The sequence below is a fragment of the Oncorhynchus mykiss genome, chromosome 16, assembly GCF_013265735.2.
Source record: "Oncorhynchus mykiss isolate Arlee chromosome 16, USDA_OmykA_1.1, whole genome shotgun sequence".
Taxonomy (NCBI): domain Eukaryota; kingdom Metazoa; phylum Chordata; class Actinopteri; order Salmoniformes; family Salmonidae; genus Oncorhynchus; species Oncorhynchus mykiss.
This window is the reverse complement of record NC_048580.1, coordinates 47,042,977-47,062,592: the sequence shown is the minus strand read 5'-3', so window position 1 is coordinate 47,062,592 and position 19,616 is coordinate 47,042,977. Positions and strand designations below refer to the sequence as shown.

Here is a 19,616-nt window from a genome sequence, read left to right as displayed (position 1 = left end):
AACAAAGCTTTATCTTCTGTCACTCATTATGAAACAAAGTCTTAACCTAAGGTGCTGCAACCACAAGCTCCAACACGTCTCTGGATAACATGGTTGTCTGCATTCCGTATGTCTGTTTACCATGATCAATATTGTGGAAACCACCTCCATAATTAAATCGTACACAGAAAAGCATATGTGGTTTTTGCACTAGAGCCCATGGGGTGGTACAGTAATCCACTGGTCTGAATACAAGTGGGCAGAGCTGAAACAAGATGAGGCTGAGAAAGTGTTTGTCGTTGTGTGATCATTTGATGGCGTCTGTATGCTGTTTTTTCCAGAGCTATTAGTAAGTGCCTCTCCTAGATGGCATGTCTCGTATGTTCTGGAGCTAACAGGACAGGTTTTTGCTAGTTGAATATTTAGAATTGTGCATTAAAAAAGGAATCAAGGGTTTAAGTGTACCATTGCCGCTGCTCCTTTGTCCGGGCCTGTCCAAAAATGTCCACCTTGAGGCTATTTTCAGAGCCAAGAGCTAGCATGTAAATCCACATTTCTAAATTATATCACATACTGGCTGGCACCTGTGTCATATCTGAACTGGGATACAGGTTGACATCTAAACCATAAATTATACACCGATAATGTTTGGTGTCTTCCAAGCCCCTTTGCCTGTTCACATAAGAATTGGCCAACCTAAACATATCGTGGATACAATGTCTTTGCTGTCATAATGTCAAAGTCAGTTGTCATTAGAGTATCTCATCTTGCGTATCAACCTCTTTCATGCTGAGATCCACTGTATTAAACATACTTAATCATTGGGCAAAGAAAGGTAAGCTCAGGGATGCAGTTACCATGGATACACAGTAGGCCTTTGTTTCCAAGTCAAAGTACCATTTGTTCAATAATTTGTACCAAATTGACTGTACCCATCATTTGTGTTACAAAAGCAGTTCAGAGTAGCGATACCAATTATCCTTGCTTTTGTATACTGCCATCTTCTGGTTTGGCAATATATTCCATCCAGAACATGGCATGTCCCAAACAACTTTCATAGGTAGTCAACTATTTGAGGTCTGGTCACAAAGTTCCTAGGTGGCAAAGGTCCAGAGGAATATTGTAATTTATCATAGTAACCCCCACCGAGCAACCTATTTAACCCAAACTGTTCAAACCCCACTTGTTGGTAGATATAAAAATTACAATTTTTAGCTAAATTCCTGCAATTCTACACATTGCCATTTGCCATCAACAAAATCAAATTGGGGGGAGGGTCGAGGCCCATGGGCACAATACCTGGCCATGATAACTACAACCTAACTTACCTACCAGACTGGAATCAGCACCATGATAAACTGGAATTTTCACACATAAATAGCTCTCTAAAGGTCTATCAGTGAATGACAGAGGAAAACTGCCATTTCAATACCAAATTCTGAAATTGCACCGTGTGCATTCTATAATAACTCAACAGCAGTAAGTGGAACTGGACTGAGTTCCTAAAAAGTTGGGACCCATATTGACCCCGTTCTGGGCCCAGATCACAGTCTACCAGTTAAGTATGGCTAGTACAGGCTATGATTGTGTCACCCTAACAATTTCTAATATCAACATTTAAACAATTAAAAACAGTAAGCAAAAATAAATAACTTGCTATTTAATTAAGTCTGATTCAAAATGTGGACATCTTAAAAAACTAACAAACATTTTCTTCAAAACTACAGCATACTATAAAATTCAGCACACAAAATATAACTTTCTGTTATTGTACACTATATTTCAAATTCCAGATGGTTACAGATAACGATTTAAGCTTAACAGATCTGAACTCTGCACAAAAGGTTAACTCTAAATATGTACATGCCAATGCCATCCGTCTGTGTGGAAAAGAAATAACATAAAAGCACTAGTATTGTTACAGTAGTTTAAGAGCAACCCGTGGCTACAGTTACACTACTTCGTCAGACCACTCATCAATGCAAATATTCTCTCTGGACAGCACACCATTCAAACATCATCATGACTTAACTTTACTTATTGCAAAAACAACTTGTGATGATGCCAGTTTCTAAAAGACGAAAACAATGCAACAAGCTCAAAATATTACAATTCATGTCAAAATGTTGGACTTCACACATCTCAATCAATTTGTTAAAATATATTTAAAGATGGAATCCAGAGTAGCGGGAAACAGCGCCACTGGCTGAGGAGCAGTAAAGCATTGCAGTACATATTGTGCTCTTCAATCGCGCTTTGCAATGACATCAGAGGGGGAAAAGTGTTATTTGCAGTAACTTCTTTGTCGCAATATCGCAAACGGACGTGGCTGTGTCGCCATGCAGGATTCCAACTTGAAAATGACTTAAATGAATACACTGACTAGAAAATATGGGAATATGGGTGTAGAGCTACACACTAAGTTTATGATAAACATGGGAATATGGGTGTAGAGCTACACACTAAGTTTATGATAGAAAAGGCAAAAACACTGGTGACACATTACCTATATTTACCTTAAACTAACAAACTACTGTAGAATAAACTTATTTTTACACAGATACACCCAAACAATGCCAGGTGTGTAAGAAAACCTTATACGGTCCCTAAAATAAATCAGTTTCCTTTCATGAAAACACCCACGACTAGGTCATCCCTGAGAACAAGATTTGGTTCAGTATGAAGTGCATCCGAGACAATGTTTTGTAAATTATTACAACCCACCAACAAAAAAATAAAATCACCTATTTACTTCGACAAAGATCAGATTTACAATAGGAAAAGTTCAAGACATGATCACTGATACCGGTCAGTAAAATATCTAGGATTGTTTTATAGAATTACTTGCAACAAGAGATGCTCTCAAATTTTCGCAGTCTCAAATCTCATTTAATATGATTTTCTTTCCATTTTGTGCTGAGTAGCCCTATCAACTAGAGTGAATGACTCAAGAACGAATACCTTTTATGTTACAGAATTAAGATAGGCATGGCTCCTTAGATTCTTTATTACTGGGATCTAAATTTTAAACAGAAATCAAAACATTCGACGAAATGAGTGCCCTTTGCAGCCCTTTGATATTTTAAGTAGAAATTGTGCACAAATGCAGGTGAGCTGGTTCGACTCTTTTTGGCAATTTTCTAGAGTTTTGTGGTGGAAAACTATACGGGTTGAGAATAACATGTCTATCTATGGGTAACAGGGTTGACACTCTAGAAAATGTTTTGGCAATTTCATTTTCTGAGGTGAAGCTCGCATTCAAATTGCCCCTCCCTGTTGCACAGGACATGCTTCCATTTTCCCTGTTAAGAGGGATTTTATGGCTAATTTAAGAACATCGTCAACCCTGTTACTTTACTTGTCACTTAACAGGCACCTGCTATAGTCTTGAAATGGGAAAACATGTTTTTTAACATGTGCTCTTTATGACAGAATGTTAAAGGTGAAACAAGGTATTTTTTTCACCAAGTTAAAGTACTCAAAAGGTGGACTGACCAGGAGGTCAAAACATTGTGTCTCTGCTTTTTTAATTTGCCCTAATTTTAAAAAGGCAATGAGGAACTTAGAATGTATTAATAATTTAGATTTTGTGCATAATAAGAAAAAAGGAAACTGGGAAAAATGAACAATCTTAGCACTCGTCCGCTTCTTCGTCCACCTCAATATCCTCCTCGTCATCTTGGTCTCGAACCTCGCGACCTCGTGATTCATCCACCTCTTCATCCTTCTCTCCGTATGAGTCCTCATCCTCTCTGGCCTCCTGGCCGCTGTCATCAGACACTGGAGAATGGAGATGATCAGACCTTTTATAATGGGTTTCCCACTGAGCAAATGGAGTGATTGGCACGGGATATAAACAGGGATTTAACAATGGATTATGGTGAATATTGAGAAGGAGTAGGAATATAATTATGTGGTACAATTGGTCAAAACTGTTGATTTTAGTTCCCCCGGCAATAAAATGTGTGAGAATGGTAAAAACAGTAAGTGGTGGATTGAAGTATCAGGTAACCAAAATGTATAAACAAAGCACACCTTAACACAGTAAACATTAAAAAAATAACTTCCAATGACTGTACAAATACCCCTTATTTAAATGTACGAACAGTCTTTGGGTCTACTGGATTTGGCAGATCAGTGTGAATAAGCTGCTGAGTTTGCATGTAAAAATCAGACTTCCTGAACCATTGAAATAAATAGACTTTCATCCAAACAATGACTTCATGTTCTGAACTGAGCTGCAAAGCTGACCAGCAGAGCCAACAAACTTCCACATGCTATGTGGTTCTCGTATAACATTTCCGTTTGTGGAAAATGTCTTACCGTCTCACCACCTCTCCGTCACCATCCTCCTGTGGGCTTTTTCATCTGATTCTCAGGACATATCCGCTGTCTATTCAGTTTCACCTGCTTACTCTTACAGGGACATCTTGCTATACACTTATACACATTTCTCAGGAGGTAGAGGTAAACCAGCAGACAGTGTGGCCCTAAAGCACTAGAATGAGGTCCATTAGTCTTCTCTAACCTGCATCTTGACCCCCATGCACCTCGTCCTCATCTTCATCCTCCTCTTCCCTGCTATGACCTCGTCCAGGATTAGCCTGCTCTTCAGCCTGGTCTTCGTCATCATCCGAGTCAGAGATCACCACACAATCATCCCTGTTGCTGTTGTCAGCTGGCTTGGGCCCACTGGTGCTGTTGGAACCAGATGTGGTCAGGGATGTTAACAGCGCGAGAGTAGCTCTACAAAAAGCTGGTACTGGAGTGAAGTGCTTTTGTCAGCCCAGTCATTGCACAACAAATAACAATTCTAAAAGCATTCGCCTGTTAAACGGTTTTGATCACCACGATTAAAAATAGCCACTTTTATTTCTCAATCTCATCAAGTTTGCCTCTCATTCACCATTCGAGTGCATATTTTATTTTACCTTTATTTCGGGGGTTTGAACTTGCAACCTTCCGGTTACTAGTCCAACGCTCTAACCACTAGGCCACATATAAAGTAAACGGTAGGCAGCCTATCAGCGCATCACCCACCACTTTGCAATATGAGCTTGATGCAGTATAATTGTTTGAAACCTGAAAATATTACTTTACTTCAAATAATGAGGCATGTCTTAATTTGCTTCAAAGAAGCCTTGCCAAAATCCATCCATAGAAACATGGAGGCAATTCTTTTATTAAGATTTCCTCATGCCATTAACCAGCATTTCTCTCCTGTTCTATTGGTTTTCATGTCAACTTTCTTTCGTTGTCCAGAAGCCAAAGGCACCATCCCAGTCATATTAGCAACCCATCATAGTTGTTGCTATTGGATTCCCTCTCTTTCCATGTTTCTAACAGAGATGTTGATCTCTGTCATATGGAACCGCTCACATCAGGTGTGCTGTTAAGAACTGTGTTTTACTGCGACTTACATTCTAGTGAAAGTTTGAAAATTGTGTTTTATTAGCTGCTTCATTACAGGAAGTGCATGTTCAATAATAGGCCTTTTGACGAAGATGATAGGTTTGCTATTTTGCCTGTTTCCATTAAGCTCTTAATGAAAAATGCCTATTCCTTCTATGCATCTAGCCTAGTGGTATGCATGCATAGTATTTTATGTTGGTCAGTAATTTTACTGTTTGGAAAAAATGTAACAGTTTGTTGACCAGATAATGGGGATCGGTTAGTCGGCAGCAAAATTGACGGAAATTTGCATCCCTAGTTGTGATAGTTAGGACAATCAATAGACCTGACATGTCCTGTTTTTGTTTATACACAAAATGCTTTCTAATAAAAGTGTTTGGTATCATTTTAGGCGACATTACAGCACATATTAAAGTGGTAATAGCATGGTAATAGTATCATGGAGATGGAACAGTCCTTATTGAACTTAGTTCCACAAGAAGAGGAGTTGTTGGGAAGCTTACCTGCCATTCTGCCTGAGTACCCACAGTGGAGTCAGGTAGTATCTCAGAGGGTTTCTGAAAAGGTCATCCTTCAGTATCTATAGATTGACACGGAACAAACAGAACAGTGTGTTGGAATAGTGGAGTAACATTGAGTGTCAGAGCCTAAAATAATGGCAGTCGTGTGGTCACCAGTGGAACTGTGCAATGGGTGGCAAATAGCCTAGCGGCTAAGAGCATTGGGCCAGTAACCGAAAGTTCGCTGGTTGGATTCACTGAGCCGACTAGGTGAAAAATCTGCTGACTAAAATGTTGAATGTGTTTGCTGGATTACTTCATGCATGTCAGACTGTGCACCAGCTCACAACCTGTGCCAAGCAGTGAGCATGCTGTTTGTTACCTGTGCTATATCGTCCCGGCCAGGGCTGGTGTGGTCGCTGAACCAGCTGAAGAAGGTCTGGTAGATGCCACGACCCGATCTCCTGGGTTCACTGTGGAGCGTCAGATTCTGCCCGCGGTACCACAGGATGGGGTCGGAGAAAGACACTGGAGTTCCTGTAAGAGGACATGAAACAGGGGAAGGATATTGTCATTATTGGCCTCATTTACACCTAAACCCAGATTACACCTGCGTTGACATGGGAGTCTTGTCCTGTCAATATTTTCCCCATACTGTCGGTGTCCCACAACAGTTCCATGACCTCGACAACTTTCCTGTCCCCATATAAAATTACTCCAGTCCCGTGCTCCTTTTAACATGCAGAAATAACTCGTCTGTCACTCCCTGCTGAGTGTGTTTTCATAGCAATGGCCCCTCACAAGACACGAGAGCTGTTCGCTCGCTGGTAGCTACTCTCCATTGCTTGCCCAGCGGATTCATTTTTTTTTTGCAATCTATAAATAAGGACAAACCACTTGGTACCGACAACCTGGATGGTCAATTGCTGAGGTTGGTAGCAGAATACATTGTGAATACTGACATCTTCAATTTCAGCCTAGAAGACGGTGTGTGCCGAACAAGGCAAAGATCATTTCACTACGCAAAAATAGCAGAGCGCCCTTTAATGGTTCAAACAGCCGACCAATCAAACTTTTTGGGGGGGTGGGGGAGAAATGGTGTTTGATCAAATAAAGTTATTTTACAGAAAACAAATTAAGAGACTTTCAGCACGCTTTTGGCGAAGGGCACTACATGCTCGGGACTGACACAAATGACTGATTATTGGCTGAAAGAAATTGATAGTAAGAAGATTGAAGCTGTTTTGTTAGACTCCATGCAGCTTTTGATGTCATTGATCATAAACCATTGCTGAAGAAATGTCGGTGTTATGGATTTGCATCCTCTGCCTTACTATGGTTTGAGAGTTACCCCTCGAATAGAACAGAGGGTTATTGTTAATGGAAGCCTCTCTCATGCAAATTCAGTTGAGTGTGGTGTACTGCACTGCAGCCGGCTAGGGCAGTGGTGTAAAGTACTAAAGTAAAAACACTTTAAAGTACTACTTAAGTTGTTTTTTGGGGAATCTATACTTTACTATTTATATATGTTTGACAACTTTTACTTTACTACATTCATAAAGAAAATGGTATACGTTTTACGCTCAACATTTCCCCCGACACCCAAAAGTACTCGTTACACTTTGAATGCTTAGCAGGACAGAAAAATGGTCTAATTCACACACTTATGAAGAGAACATCCCTGGTCATCCCTACTGCCGCTGATCTGGCAGACTCACTAAACACACATGCTTTGTTTGTATTTTATGTCTGAATATTGAACTGTGCCCCTGACTATCTATACATTTTAAAAACAAGAAAATTGTGTCTGGTTTGCATAATATAAGATACTTTAAATGATATATACTTTCTTTTGATACTTAAGTACATTTAAAACCAAATACTTTTAGACTTTTACTGAAGTAGTATTTTACTTCGTAACTCACTTTTACTGGAGTTATTTTCTTTTAAAAAGGCATCTTTACTTCTACTCAAGTATGAAAATGTGATACTTTTTCCACCACTGGTCTAGGGCCATTATTGTTTTCTGTTTTAACAAATGACCTTCCACTGACCTTGAATAAAGCCTGTGTGCCTATGTACGCTGATGACTTACCGAAAACACGTTGGCAGCAACAGTAAATTAAATAGACACTTAACATAGAGCTCCAGTCAATTTTAGAATGGGTAACTAGCAATAGGCTGGTGCTAAATATCTCAAATTTATAGCATCATTTTTGGGACAAATCCCTCACTCAACCTCGTTTAGATCTATTATTGAATAATGTGGCTATTGAGCAAGTTGAGGAGACTAAACTACTGGGTGTAACCCTAGATAGCAAGCTGTCATGGTCAAAACATATAGATTCAAATGGTTGCTAAAATGGGAAGAGGTCTGTCCATGATAGGGCGTCGCTCTGCCTTCTTGACATTCTAGTCGACCAGACAGGTCGTACGGGCCCTAGTTTCGTCAAACCTGGACTACTGCCCAGCTGTGTAATTCAAAGGAAATGTGCGGCAAAAGACATCGATGAATGTCAGTTGGTCCAGTACAATGCAGCACATATTGCACTTAGATGTACATGGAGGGAAAGTGTCAGTAACATGCATACCAGTCTCGCCTGGCTCAAAGTTGAGGAAAGTGACTGCATCACTATTGGTTCTCGTTTCAGTATATTAGGCATATGTCACGAGTCTATACTTCACAGGAGAGCCATTTGAACGTACATTTTGATTTATTTATCAAAAGGCAGAAATGCCTTCTGGAACATGTGAACTTTCATGTGCCTTACATTTGTATGCCATGTGTAAATACAAATATATATTTTAATTACGAGCCTAGTTGATTTAGCCACAGAAAGACAGTAACCTTGCCGCTAGCCATGATTGGCTGGACATGCCGAGAGAGGAGTTCGGATTGGTCTGCCATGTAGCGCACTTTTGTCTATTTGAGCTGGTCAGTATGTTTTTTTTTTATTTAACTAGGCAAGTCAGTTAAGAACAAATTCTTATTTTCAATGACTGCCTAGGAACAGTGGGTTAACTGCCTTGTTCAGGGGCAGAAGGACAGATTTTTTACCTTTGCTAGCTAGCATTAAACTTACGTGTAGGTAATCCTGTCTAACACAGCTTCTTTATTTATTTTTTTTTTTAAGATATCGCATAGTAGAACTGCATTAGAGTTTCTCTCCACTTTCTGGAGGACCAAGTTTTGAAATCAGTGGAATTAGAGTATGATAGCTAAGGAGATGGAGAACACAGTTGTCTCCGGATTACAAACTAAGGATAACCATGGCATCCGCAAGAGAGCGGGAGAAGAATCCGTCAAAGATAGTCTAGCTAGCTACATTTTCAGATATTACACATTCCTAATTTTGTCAAAGTCATTTTCATTTCAAGTTGGTGTATAGTTAGCTACACGTTACGTGTATGATATACACGTATACACATTACGTGTATGATCTGTGTAGTAATATTATTTGTATCTCAGAGCCTTTGCTTTGCTAGTTATAGTCTAATGTTAGCCAGCTAACATTTAACCTGGTTGGTTAGCTACCTGCAGATTCATGCTGGGTAGTAACTAGAGGTCGACCGATTTAATTAGGGCCGATATCAAGTGTTCATAACAATCGGTAATCTGCTTTTTGGACGCCGATTATGGCCGATTACATTACAATCCACGAGGAAACTGCGTGGCAGGCTGACCACCTGTTACGCGAGTGCAGCATCAAAAGGACCTTGTGGCTGCAAGGAGCCAAGGTAAGTTGCTAGCATTAAACTTCATTAAAAAAAATACACATGGTTGATGATATTATTAGGTTAACTAGCTTGTCCTGCGTTGCATATAATTAATTCATCATCGAGAAAAGCACAAATGTACCTAGCCATAAACATCAATGCCCTTCTTAAAATCAATACACAAGTACATATTTTTTTATCTGCATATTTAGTTAAAAGAAATGAATGTTAGCAGGAAATATTAACTAGGGAAATTGTGTCACTTCTCTTGCATTCAGTGCAAGCAGAGTCAGGGTAGATGCAACAGTTTGGGCCGCCTGGCCCGATGAACTAATTTGCCAGAATTTTACGTAATTATGACATAATATTGAAGGTTGTGCAATGTAACAGCAATATTTAGACTTAGGGTTGCCACCCGTTTGATAAAATATGGAACGGTTCCATATTTCACAGAAAGAATAAACATTTTGTTTTCGAAATGATAGTTTCGGGATTTGACCATATTAATAAGCAAAAGCTTGTATTGCTGTGTTTATGAAATACAAATAGTAGAGAGAAATAGTCGACGCATCATAATTCCTATAATAACCACAACCTAAAACGTCTCAACTGGGAATATTGAAGAACTGGGAATCTTGAACCACCAGCTGTCATATGGTCTCATGTTCTGAGCAAGGAACTTAAACGATAGCTTTATTACATGGCACATATTACACTTTTACTTCTCCAACTTCTGTGTTTTTGCATTATTTAAACCAAATTGAACATGTTTCATTATTTATTTGAGACTAAATGGACTTTATTTATATATTATATTAAGTTATAATAAAAAAAAGTGTTCATTCAGTGTTGTAATTGTCCTTATTACAAATACATATATAAAAATGGTCTGATTAATCGGTTACTGCTTTTTTTGGTCCTTCAATAGAATGTTCATGTCACCGTGACAGCCGTTGATAGACGTAGCTGGTAAATTCACTCTGGCTATCTACTCCGATTTCAAGCACTCATCGGAGTGTGCCAGAGCGCAGAATAACGGACAAATTTACAAACGCTCACCCTTTTAAAATGGCCGGTGTCAGTAAACGTTGAAAAAAAGAAAAAAGTATTTTGATGCCAGAAGCTTGTTGCAGTCACCAACGCTCTGGATAACAAACACAGCATATCCAGCCCCGCAAGGGCGAGTAAAATGGTCAGAGTGAGCTGTTCTTGCATTTGTGTCTGGAAGTAGCTAGCAAGCTAGCCAAAGTTAACCAGTTAGGTTGGGTGCTTGACTGCTGTTTGTACACAAAGCACGGCTCAACCCTTAAAGAGATGGCTGTGGCTAAAGCTTAAGAGTGTGTGAACAATGCTGAATGGTTGTAGACAAAGAGCTCTCCAGTAGGTGTACCAAAACATTCAAAGGCCATTTTCTCAAAAGTGAGGTTTATCAACTTTCAAAGCAGAATTACTTTCCCATTGTTCCTCAACTGTAGTGTATGATACCATTTTCTAGCTCTGAGTCTCTACTTTTATCCAATGTAAAAAATACAATTTCAAATTTTGCTACACAAGACCAAATCGAGCCAGTCGGTCACAAATACCGAAATTGTACATTTTAAAAAGTGATTGAGGACTGAAGAACATGTGTTACTATAGTGAGGAGGGGTAGAGGGGAAAAAAAACACTCAAAACGATGTCATCCTAAAACTGCTTACAACACAAAAATAACTGTTTGTTCCTCAACTGTAAATAATTCCTGCACTGCCAGTCCCTGTGGACTATTGATCCTGCTCGGTCCTGTCCCAAACTTGACCCCCATTCCTGCCAGAATCCCAAGGTAGTCCTGTTCCCGTGTTAACCTGTCCAATGTCTAAATGTTGCATCCTAAAGTCTCTATTGTTTAGAGATGGTGACTTAATTTGCCCTTATATTCAATTGTTGTGCACCAGCCGGGTCCGTTTACGTAAGAGAGGACAAGCAAGATAGATATGAACTGGATCTGTCACTCACCTCCCATTCCAAGGTGGAGCTCCTTCACTATGATGACGTTTTGGAAGTAAGGGTTCTGCCTGAAGTGGAACCCAATTCTGTAGCCAAGCTTGTTGTTTTTGAAGGATTCAATCTACGTAGGAGACAAGACATTTTAAATTCAGGGGAGCAATAGGTTATTTATTCTGAAGAATATAAAGATTCATTACATTTTCACTGGGAATATTTAATTACTTCAAGGTTGGTCATGTAACTGAGAGCGTCTTCATCGGTTTCATCGATGTGAGCAGAGAGATGAGGGTGGTTCAACAACTGTTGAGCTTTGAGTCAAGAGAAAAATAAATGTGACATACCTACACACTCACCAACATATACAGTGTCTATGCACATAATTCACAGGCACATGAAGTAATTTGTTGCCATCTGGAAAAGTGTGTGTGTGTGTCACTGTGTGCGTTTGTAGGATTATTCAAAAGGATACTGCCGTGATCCAGAAGTCGGGGATGGCTTGTGTGATTGAGCTGCGCTGGTCCAGGTGTGGACGGCGCTGGCAGCTCATCTTCAGCTCTAACCGCTGGTGGAGCCACGCACCTTTCTTCTCCAGAGTATCCAGCCTCATCTGTACCTGTGCTAGAAGGGACAATGATTGTCGGATCTCTGGGGCCATCTTCACTGATACTATGGCGCACTCCCCGTCATCGTCATTATCTGATGGGAATGAGGAACTCGGTGTGGAGGATGATCCAGGTATTAAGTCGTCGTCCTCGTCGGGCATGTCCTCAGCATCCTCCCTGTCAACTCCACACAGTGAAGTAGAGCTGTCTGCCGCTGCTGCCTGCGTGTGAAGACCCCTTTCAGGTTTTGCCCGTTCGTTTGAGGACTCATGGTCACCACGCTTAACTTTGTGTCCCAGTCTCTCATGATGTACAACTTTTTTGGAGGAGCAGGAGGTTTGTTTCGCCTCATCTGTTGTTGCTTTTGTGGAACTAGCGAGTGCCTTGGCGGCTGCTATTGCGGCCGAATCAGACTGGCCCATTGAAGTTGAGGGTCGGCAATCTCCAGCACTTTCCTCTGTGTCTACTTTCTTTGGATCGCGAGAGACTGGTGCACTCTCGGCGGCGCTGACCTGTGCATCAGCGTCTAGTCCACGCTCGTCATTTCCATTCTTCTCTTCCTTTGCTGATACTTTATCGCCATCTTCTCTATTTTTGTTTCCATGAGAATACGATGTTAATTCACTGGACACGTCGTCGCCCACTCTGGCTAACTTACTAGGAAGCGGGGCCTCAACAGCCTGTTCAGGGCACGGACATCGTTTCTTCAGTGCGGAGACTGCAGACTTTTTGCTGCAGCTCTTTTTTTCGCTCATTTTTGCCTATTAACCCTAGCTTACTAGCTAAAGCAATACACCACAAATGAGTTAGGGGGTAGCGGAATTGCTTGCTTAGATGTAACTGGCTAACTTGTTCGTTGCACAAATTACTAGCTAGTATTTCCTATAAACAGTTAGCAAGCTAGTTTGGCTAGCTACTTGCCCTCCTTTTCCGCGTAAATTTAGCTAGAGGCCTAAAGCGAGCTAGCTTACCTTACGTGTGTCCTTCGTATCACAACACGGCCCCATTCTCTTAAAAGCTAGATATCAATTTAGCAATAGTTGTGCATAATAAAGTATTAACGTTATATTGAATAATGTATTGGTTTATAAATCACACAGTCCTGAAATTACTTATTTGTCCTTTCCCTCACTATTTCTTCGTCCGCGATATTTATTACATTCCGGGACAGGAAAACAATTCGCTGATTGGTTAGAGGTCGCCGCGCCGAATGCTTTCCACCAATGATACAGCGGGGGTAATGTTTAAGCGTTTGAAGCCCACTGAGGTATAATAAGACCAGTGCTATTCGGGATCCTTGGGATATCCATATCATAACCCTTAACCATTTTACATTTCAACTAGTCCCAAGAATGCGAATGCTAGATAGCACGGACACCCGAGTCCCCTTTTTTTATACATTTTTTTTTCTTAAACTCGTGGGCTTGGTTATGTACTTTGCTAAATATGCATTTTGAATATATAATGCAACTTCCTTATATGTTGAGGTGTAATGCAAAAACTGACTGCGACTGCGATATTCTACTGTTGTTTTCAAGGTAATCTACTCACGTTAGCATATGACAATTCATGGCCCTTCTATGGACCAACATCACATGCGCACTAGCACTCAGTGCGCACAGGGAGCAAGGTTTCAACGAGTTACTACAGCCGTAAAGTCAAAGTGGCAATATTATAAACATTTATGAAAAGATAAACTAGCTTCTTGGTCTTAATTTAGCAGTGTGGTTAAGGATAGGATTAAGGTTATATTTAAAATCTAATTGAGAAATTGTAGAAATAGGCAGCATTTATTTATTTGTGGCAACTAGGGAGCAGCAAGGTTGTTTTTATTTTAACCTTTATTTAACTAGGCAAGTCATTTAAGAACACATTCTTATAAACAATGACAGCCTACTTGTAAAGCCCCCCCGGCCAAACCCTCCCCTAACCTGGACGACGCTGGGCCAATTGCGCTCCGCCCAATGGGATTCCCGATCACGGCCAGGTGGTGATACAGCCCAGGATCGAACCCGGGTCAGTAGTGAAGCCTCTAGCACTGCCTTAAACTACTGCGCGACTCTGGGCTAGTTACCTGGGGTCTAATTGTCACTAGTAACCACAGGCAGACCCTGGCAGTATAGTAAAAATGTATGAAAACAAACATCTTTTTGGTCTTAATTTAAGGTTAGCAGTGTGGTAAAGATTAGAGTCAAGGTTTAAAAATCAGATTTTAAGAAGAGGAATAGGCGGGGTTTAACCACAATTATGACTTGGTGGCTGTGGCAACTAGTGTAAACCAAGCAGTAGTGACATCATCATGTCATCCAAAAACATGGCAGACATTGGATGACTATAAAATGTTGTTTGATGCTCTCGAACCCAATCCATGTGTTCGAGAGCATCAAAAGGACTGCAGGCGACTGCCGACTCTCTGATCTACAAATCTTCTTTCATCATATCACATTTCACTCATTATTGTTTGTAGATCAGTGAGTCACAATTTCCCCTTGATACATTGTGGCTTTGATCCTCTCGAACGTGGCCAATATCTTTGATTATTTGTGTATGTTGGGCTGGGTACTGTGTCAGCAAAAGTCACCAAATTTCCATTGTCTCAGTATAATGGACCATTAAAGATTACATTGTATTGTGTCTCAGACTCAGCAGCTCCCCAGAGCAGAGCTCTTCTTCTCAGCTAATGCGCAGACACAAACGCCACAGACGGAGGCACAAAGTGGCCAAAATTGACCGGGTAAGCTCCCCTTAAACACTGGACTGTTGCACATACGTGTGTGTGAGTGAGTGAGAAAGGGAACAAGAACGGTTGTGAGTATGTGTCTGACACACTAAGTTTCTCCCTCTCTCTTTTCCAGTCTTCGTCCTTTAGCAGTATCACAGATTCCACTATGCACTATTCCAATATTACGTTTTTGAAAGATTGAAATCCGAATAAAACAAAATTCACACACATCCCCCGATTCATTAAATAGGATGTTCATTGTCGTGGCATGCTTGGTTCAATAGCTATTGATAAGAGAGAACTGAATATCCAAAATATGAAACAAATTTTCCCTAACTTTACCATGCCTAAGCAAGTCTGTCTGACTCTGGCATCATTACTGAGAAGTATGGGAAAAGTAATGCTTTTAACCAGCCTTTTATTTTGAAGAAACTCAAATAATTGAACCTGGTCAGTCAATCGACTGCTCTTCCCACTCACAGCCTCTAGCTGACTCTGCAGTTAACCGGTCAAGTTCTAGTGAATCTTTGTTTTCATTTGAACAATTTACTACCTGTGATGTGTTACTAGATGCCTTGCATAAGACTGATGTAAAAAATAAAAAAATCCACTGAGGCCGACATGGCTGACATGCTTTATCCAGGTTTACTGCAGCTCTCTGCCCCCCTGATTGGGGAATCATTAATCCATATTTCTTACCTGACGATTATACACGGAGTATTCCCTCAGAACAGCCTCAATTCGTCGGGGCATGTACTCTACAAGGTGCCGAATGCGTTCCACTGGGATGCTGGCCCATGTTGACTCCAATGCTTCCCACAGTGTCAAGTTGGCTGGATGTATTGGTATTTTATTAGGATCTCCATTAGCTGTTGCAAAAGCAGCAGCTACTCTTCCTGGAGTCCAGACAAAACATGAAACATGACATAATACAGAACATCAATAGACAACAGCTCAAGGACAGAACTACATAAAACATTTTTTAAAGGCACACATAGCCTACATATCAATGCATACACACAAACTATCTAGGTCAAATAGGGGAGATGCGTTGTGCTGCGAAGGAGTTGTTTATCTGCTTTTTGAAACCAGGTTGTGTTTTTATTTGAGCAATATGAGATGGAAGGAAGTTCCATGCAATAAGGGCTCTATATAATACTGTACGCTTTCTTGAATTTGTTCTGGATTTGGGGACTGTGAAAAGACCCATGGTGGCATGTCTGGTGGGATAAGTGTGTGTGTGTCAGAGCTGTGTGTAAGTTGACCATGTAAACAATTTGGGATTTAACACATTCATGTTTATTATAAAAATAAGTAATGCACTCGACTCTTAGCCAAGAGAGACTGGCATACATAGTATTTATATCAGCCCTCTGATCACAATTAAGAGCAAGACTTGCCACTCTGTTCTGGGCCAGCTGCAACTTAACTAGGTCTTTCCTTGCAGCACTGGACCACACTACTGGACAATAATTAAGATTAGACAAAACTAGAGCCTGCAGAACTTGCTTTTTGGAGTGTGGTGTTTAAAAAAGCAGAGCATCTCTTTATTACAGCTAGACATCTCATCTTTACAACCATTGAATCTATACATTTTGACCATGACAATTTACAATCTAAGGTAACGCCAAGTAATTTAGTCTCCTCAACTTGTTCAACAGCCACACCATACATCACCAGATTCAGCTGAGGTCTAGCACTTAAGGAATAATTTGTACCAAATACAATGCTCTTAGTTTTAGAGATGTTCAGGACCAGATTATTACTGGCCATCCATTCCAAAACAGACTGCAACTCTTTGTTAAGGGTTTCAGTGACTTCATTAGCTGTGGTTGCTGATGCGTATATGGTTGAATCATCAGCATACATGGACACACATGCTTTGTTTAATGCCAATGGCAGGTCATTGGTAAAAAAAAAAAATTGAAAAGAGGAGAGGGCCTAGAGAGCTGCCCGGTGGAACCCCACACTTGACATGTTTTTTCAACAACAGGTTATGGTCAATGATATTAAAGGCTGCACTGAAATGTAATAGTACAGCTCCCACAATCATTATATTATCAATTTCTTTCAACCAATCATCAGTCATTTGTGTCAGTGCAGTACATGTTGAGTGCCCTTCTCTAAGTATGCTGAAAGTGTTAATTTGTTTACAGAGAAATAGCATTGTATTTGGTCAAACACCATTTTTCTCCAACAGTTTGCTAAGCATGCTGACAGCATGCTTTTAGGTCTGCTGTTAGAACCAGTAAAGGCTGCTTTACCACTCTTGGGTAGCATAATTACTTTGGCTTCCCTCCAGACCTGAGGACAAAGACTTTCCTCTAGGCTCAGATTAAAAATATGACAGATGGTAGCTGACTCTATAGCCACTCCTATCCTCAGTAGCTTTCCATCTAAATTGCCAATGCCAGGAGGTTTGTCATTATTGATGATAACATTAATGTTTACACCTCTCCCACTAACTTTACAAGATTCAAACATGCACTGCTTTTCCTTCATTATTAGTTTTTTTATGCATGAATACAATTGCTCACTGTTCATGGTGGACATTTCCTGCCTAGATTTGCCCACTTTGCCAATGAAATAAGCATAAAAATAATTTGCAGCATCAAATGGTTTTATGATGAATAAGCCATCTGATTCAATGAAAGATGGAGTTGGATGTGTGCTTTGGGTGGTGGACCATTCTTGAGACACATGGGAAACTGTTGAGCGTGAAAAACACAGCAGTGTTGCAGTTATTAACACAAACCGGTGCGCCTGACACCTACTACCAACTTCCATTTAAGAATGATGAGGCCACTGTGTTCTTGGGAACCTTCAATGCTGCAGAAATGTTTTGGTACCCTTCCCCAGATCTGTGCCTCGACACAATCCTCTCGGAGCTCCGCAGACACTTCCTTCGACCTAATAGCTTAGTTTTTACTCTGACATGCAGTGTTATGTCACTCATGGGGACACTAAGTCACCGCAAAATCTATGGGTAGAGCTCGAAAATTCAAGCCCCTTGGGTGCTGCCATAGATTTACATTAGAAGTTCCCATCCAAGAAGGCTCAAGGTCATTGGCCACAGATAAAATGACATCAAATCACATTACTTCTAGAGTAGCTTTGATTGGACTGACCATGTCAACATCATACTTTCAAAATCTTAGCTAGCAAGCTTGCAGTCATGAATCAAGTCGTCAATCTACTGGCAAATCCTATTCAATCCTTGTCATATGAAGTTAAATAATGAAGGGGAATTATAAAATGTATTGGTGCTCATCGGCCATTGGACAAAAACATTACTCACCAAGTTGGAAATCACAAATTCAACAATGACTGGTTTGGAAGGAATCAGTGGATAACTGAACATTGAAAAGCAATCACCAGAATGCTATTCAGTGGAGTGGGTGTCTGATCCAAGTCTGGGTTTAAGGGTCTCTTTTCCAAGATTAAAAGGATAAACATTCGACATTGGCCATGCTTCCAATCCAGCATGACTTCTGCGCGATCAAAACAACTGGAAACTTGGAACTGTGAAATCTCAGACGTCAGTGAGTTCAAGACAACTGGGAACTCGGAAAAAAACAAGCTTCGACTGGGAAAATACGTTTTGAAAGGTCAACTCGGAATTCCAAGTCGGGAACTCATGCCTCTCACATTCGTCGGAAGGAGGAGACCAATGTGCAGCGTGATACAAATACATACTCTTTAATAAAACAAAGAAACATTAAACTTACACCACAACCCTGCCGCTCTATAACCCAACCACTGACACAGGCAACTACACATAGACAATAACCCACAAAACCAACCTGGAAATGGCAACCTAAATAGGATCCCCAATCAGAGACAACGATAAACAGATGTCTCTGATTGGAACCAATTCAGGCCACCATAGACCTACATTTACCTAGACATACCAAAACCCCATAGATATACAAAAAACCCTAGACAGGACAAAAACACACATACCACCTCATTACACCCTGACCCAACCAAAATAATAAAGAAAATAAATATAACTAAGGTCAGGGTGTGACAGCCTCTTTCTAGAGCGCCGACCTGATTATCACTGATGTCATGATTCAACCTTTTTTCTGAGTTCCCAGTTGTCTTTAAAGCATCAAAGATGCTGAGAATGCCAGACTTTGATGACAAAATTTGCCCACGAAGGACTGCTGTGCCACCTTCCTGTTCAAGTGAGCACAGCACAACAAGATATGTTCAAGAATGTCTTGTATGCTGCTTCATAAATTACGTAATATGCCAGGGAGATATGTATACTGTAGCTAAGAAAGTAATACTAAGTGTATGTTGTGTAGTAAGCTGTTAGTAGCCCATGTGTCTCACCCTAATAATTTGGTCCCTTTCCACCACATAATTTAAGCCTACCATTCTGAGATGGTGGTGCACATGTAGCTTATAGCCTATTTTAGAGAAATGGCATCATCAAATATTGTAAGAGCTTTCATTGTGTGCTTATATGCCTCCCTTATTTATCCTACGGTTCTGACTTGGTGTACAGGGAGCATACTGTAAGAACGGCCCATGTTCTGGATTCTGTCGCTGTCCATTTCAAAAGTGCTGAACAAATAGTTATATTGACTACGTCCGTCCTAGCTCGCTCATTGATGTCTTAATCGAAATTACGGATTGCATCTTATCCGCTCATCTTCCCCTTATGCCATAATTTGTACATCTCAATTGTCA

General features: G+C 40.5%; 1 protein-coding gene across 2 annotated transcripts; it reads right to left on the bottom strand.

The window, feature by feature from the left end:
- Positions 1–1,624: 1,624 nt before the first annotated feature.
- On the bottom strand, positions 1,625–13,423 carry LOC110492785 (protein SET). Of its 2 annotated transcripts, XM_021567265.2 has the most exons (7): positions 12,061–13,423; positions 11,814–11,891; positions 11,601–11,712; positions 6,274–6,428; positions 5,895–5,971; positions 4,508–4,677; positions 1,625–3,759 (listed from the first exon to the last, which is right to left on the bottom strand). In XM_021567265.2, exons 1-7 carry the CDS (start codon positions 12,946–12,948, stop codon positions 3,611–3,613), a joined length of 1,629 nt encoding a protein of 542 aa, XP_021422940.2. In that variant the 5' UTR covers positions 12,949–13,423; the 3' UTR covers positions 1,625–3,610. The 2 variants fall into 2 exon arrangements, with proteins under 2 accessions (XP_021422940.2, XP_036801742.1); XM_036945847.1 differs by lacking the exon at positions 11,814–11,891 and having other exon boundaries at positions 13,165–13,408.
- Positions 13,424–19,616: the final 6,193 nt, after the last annotated feature.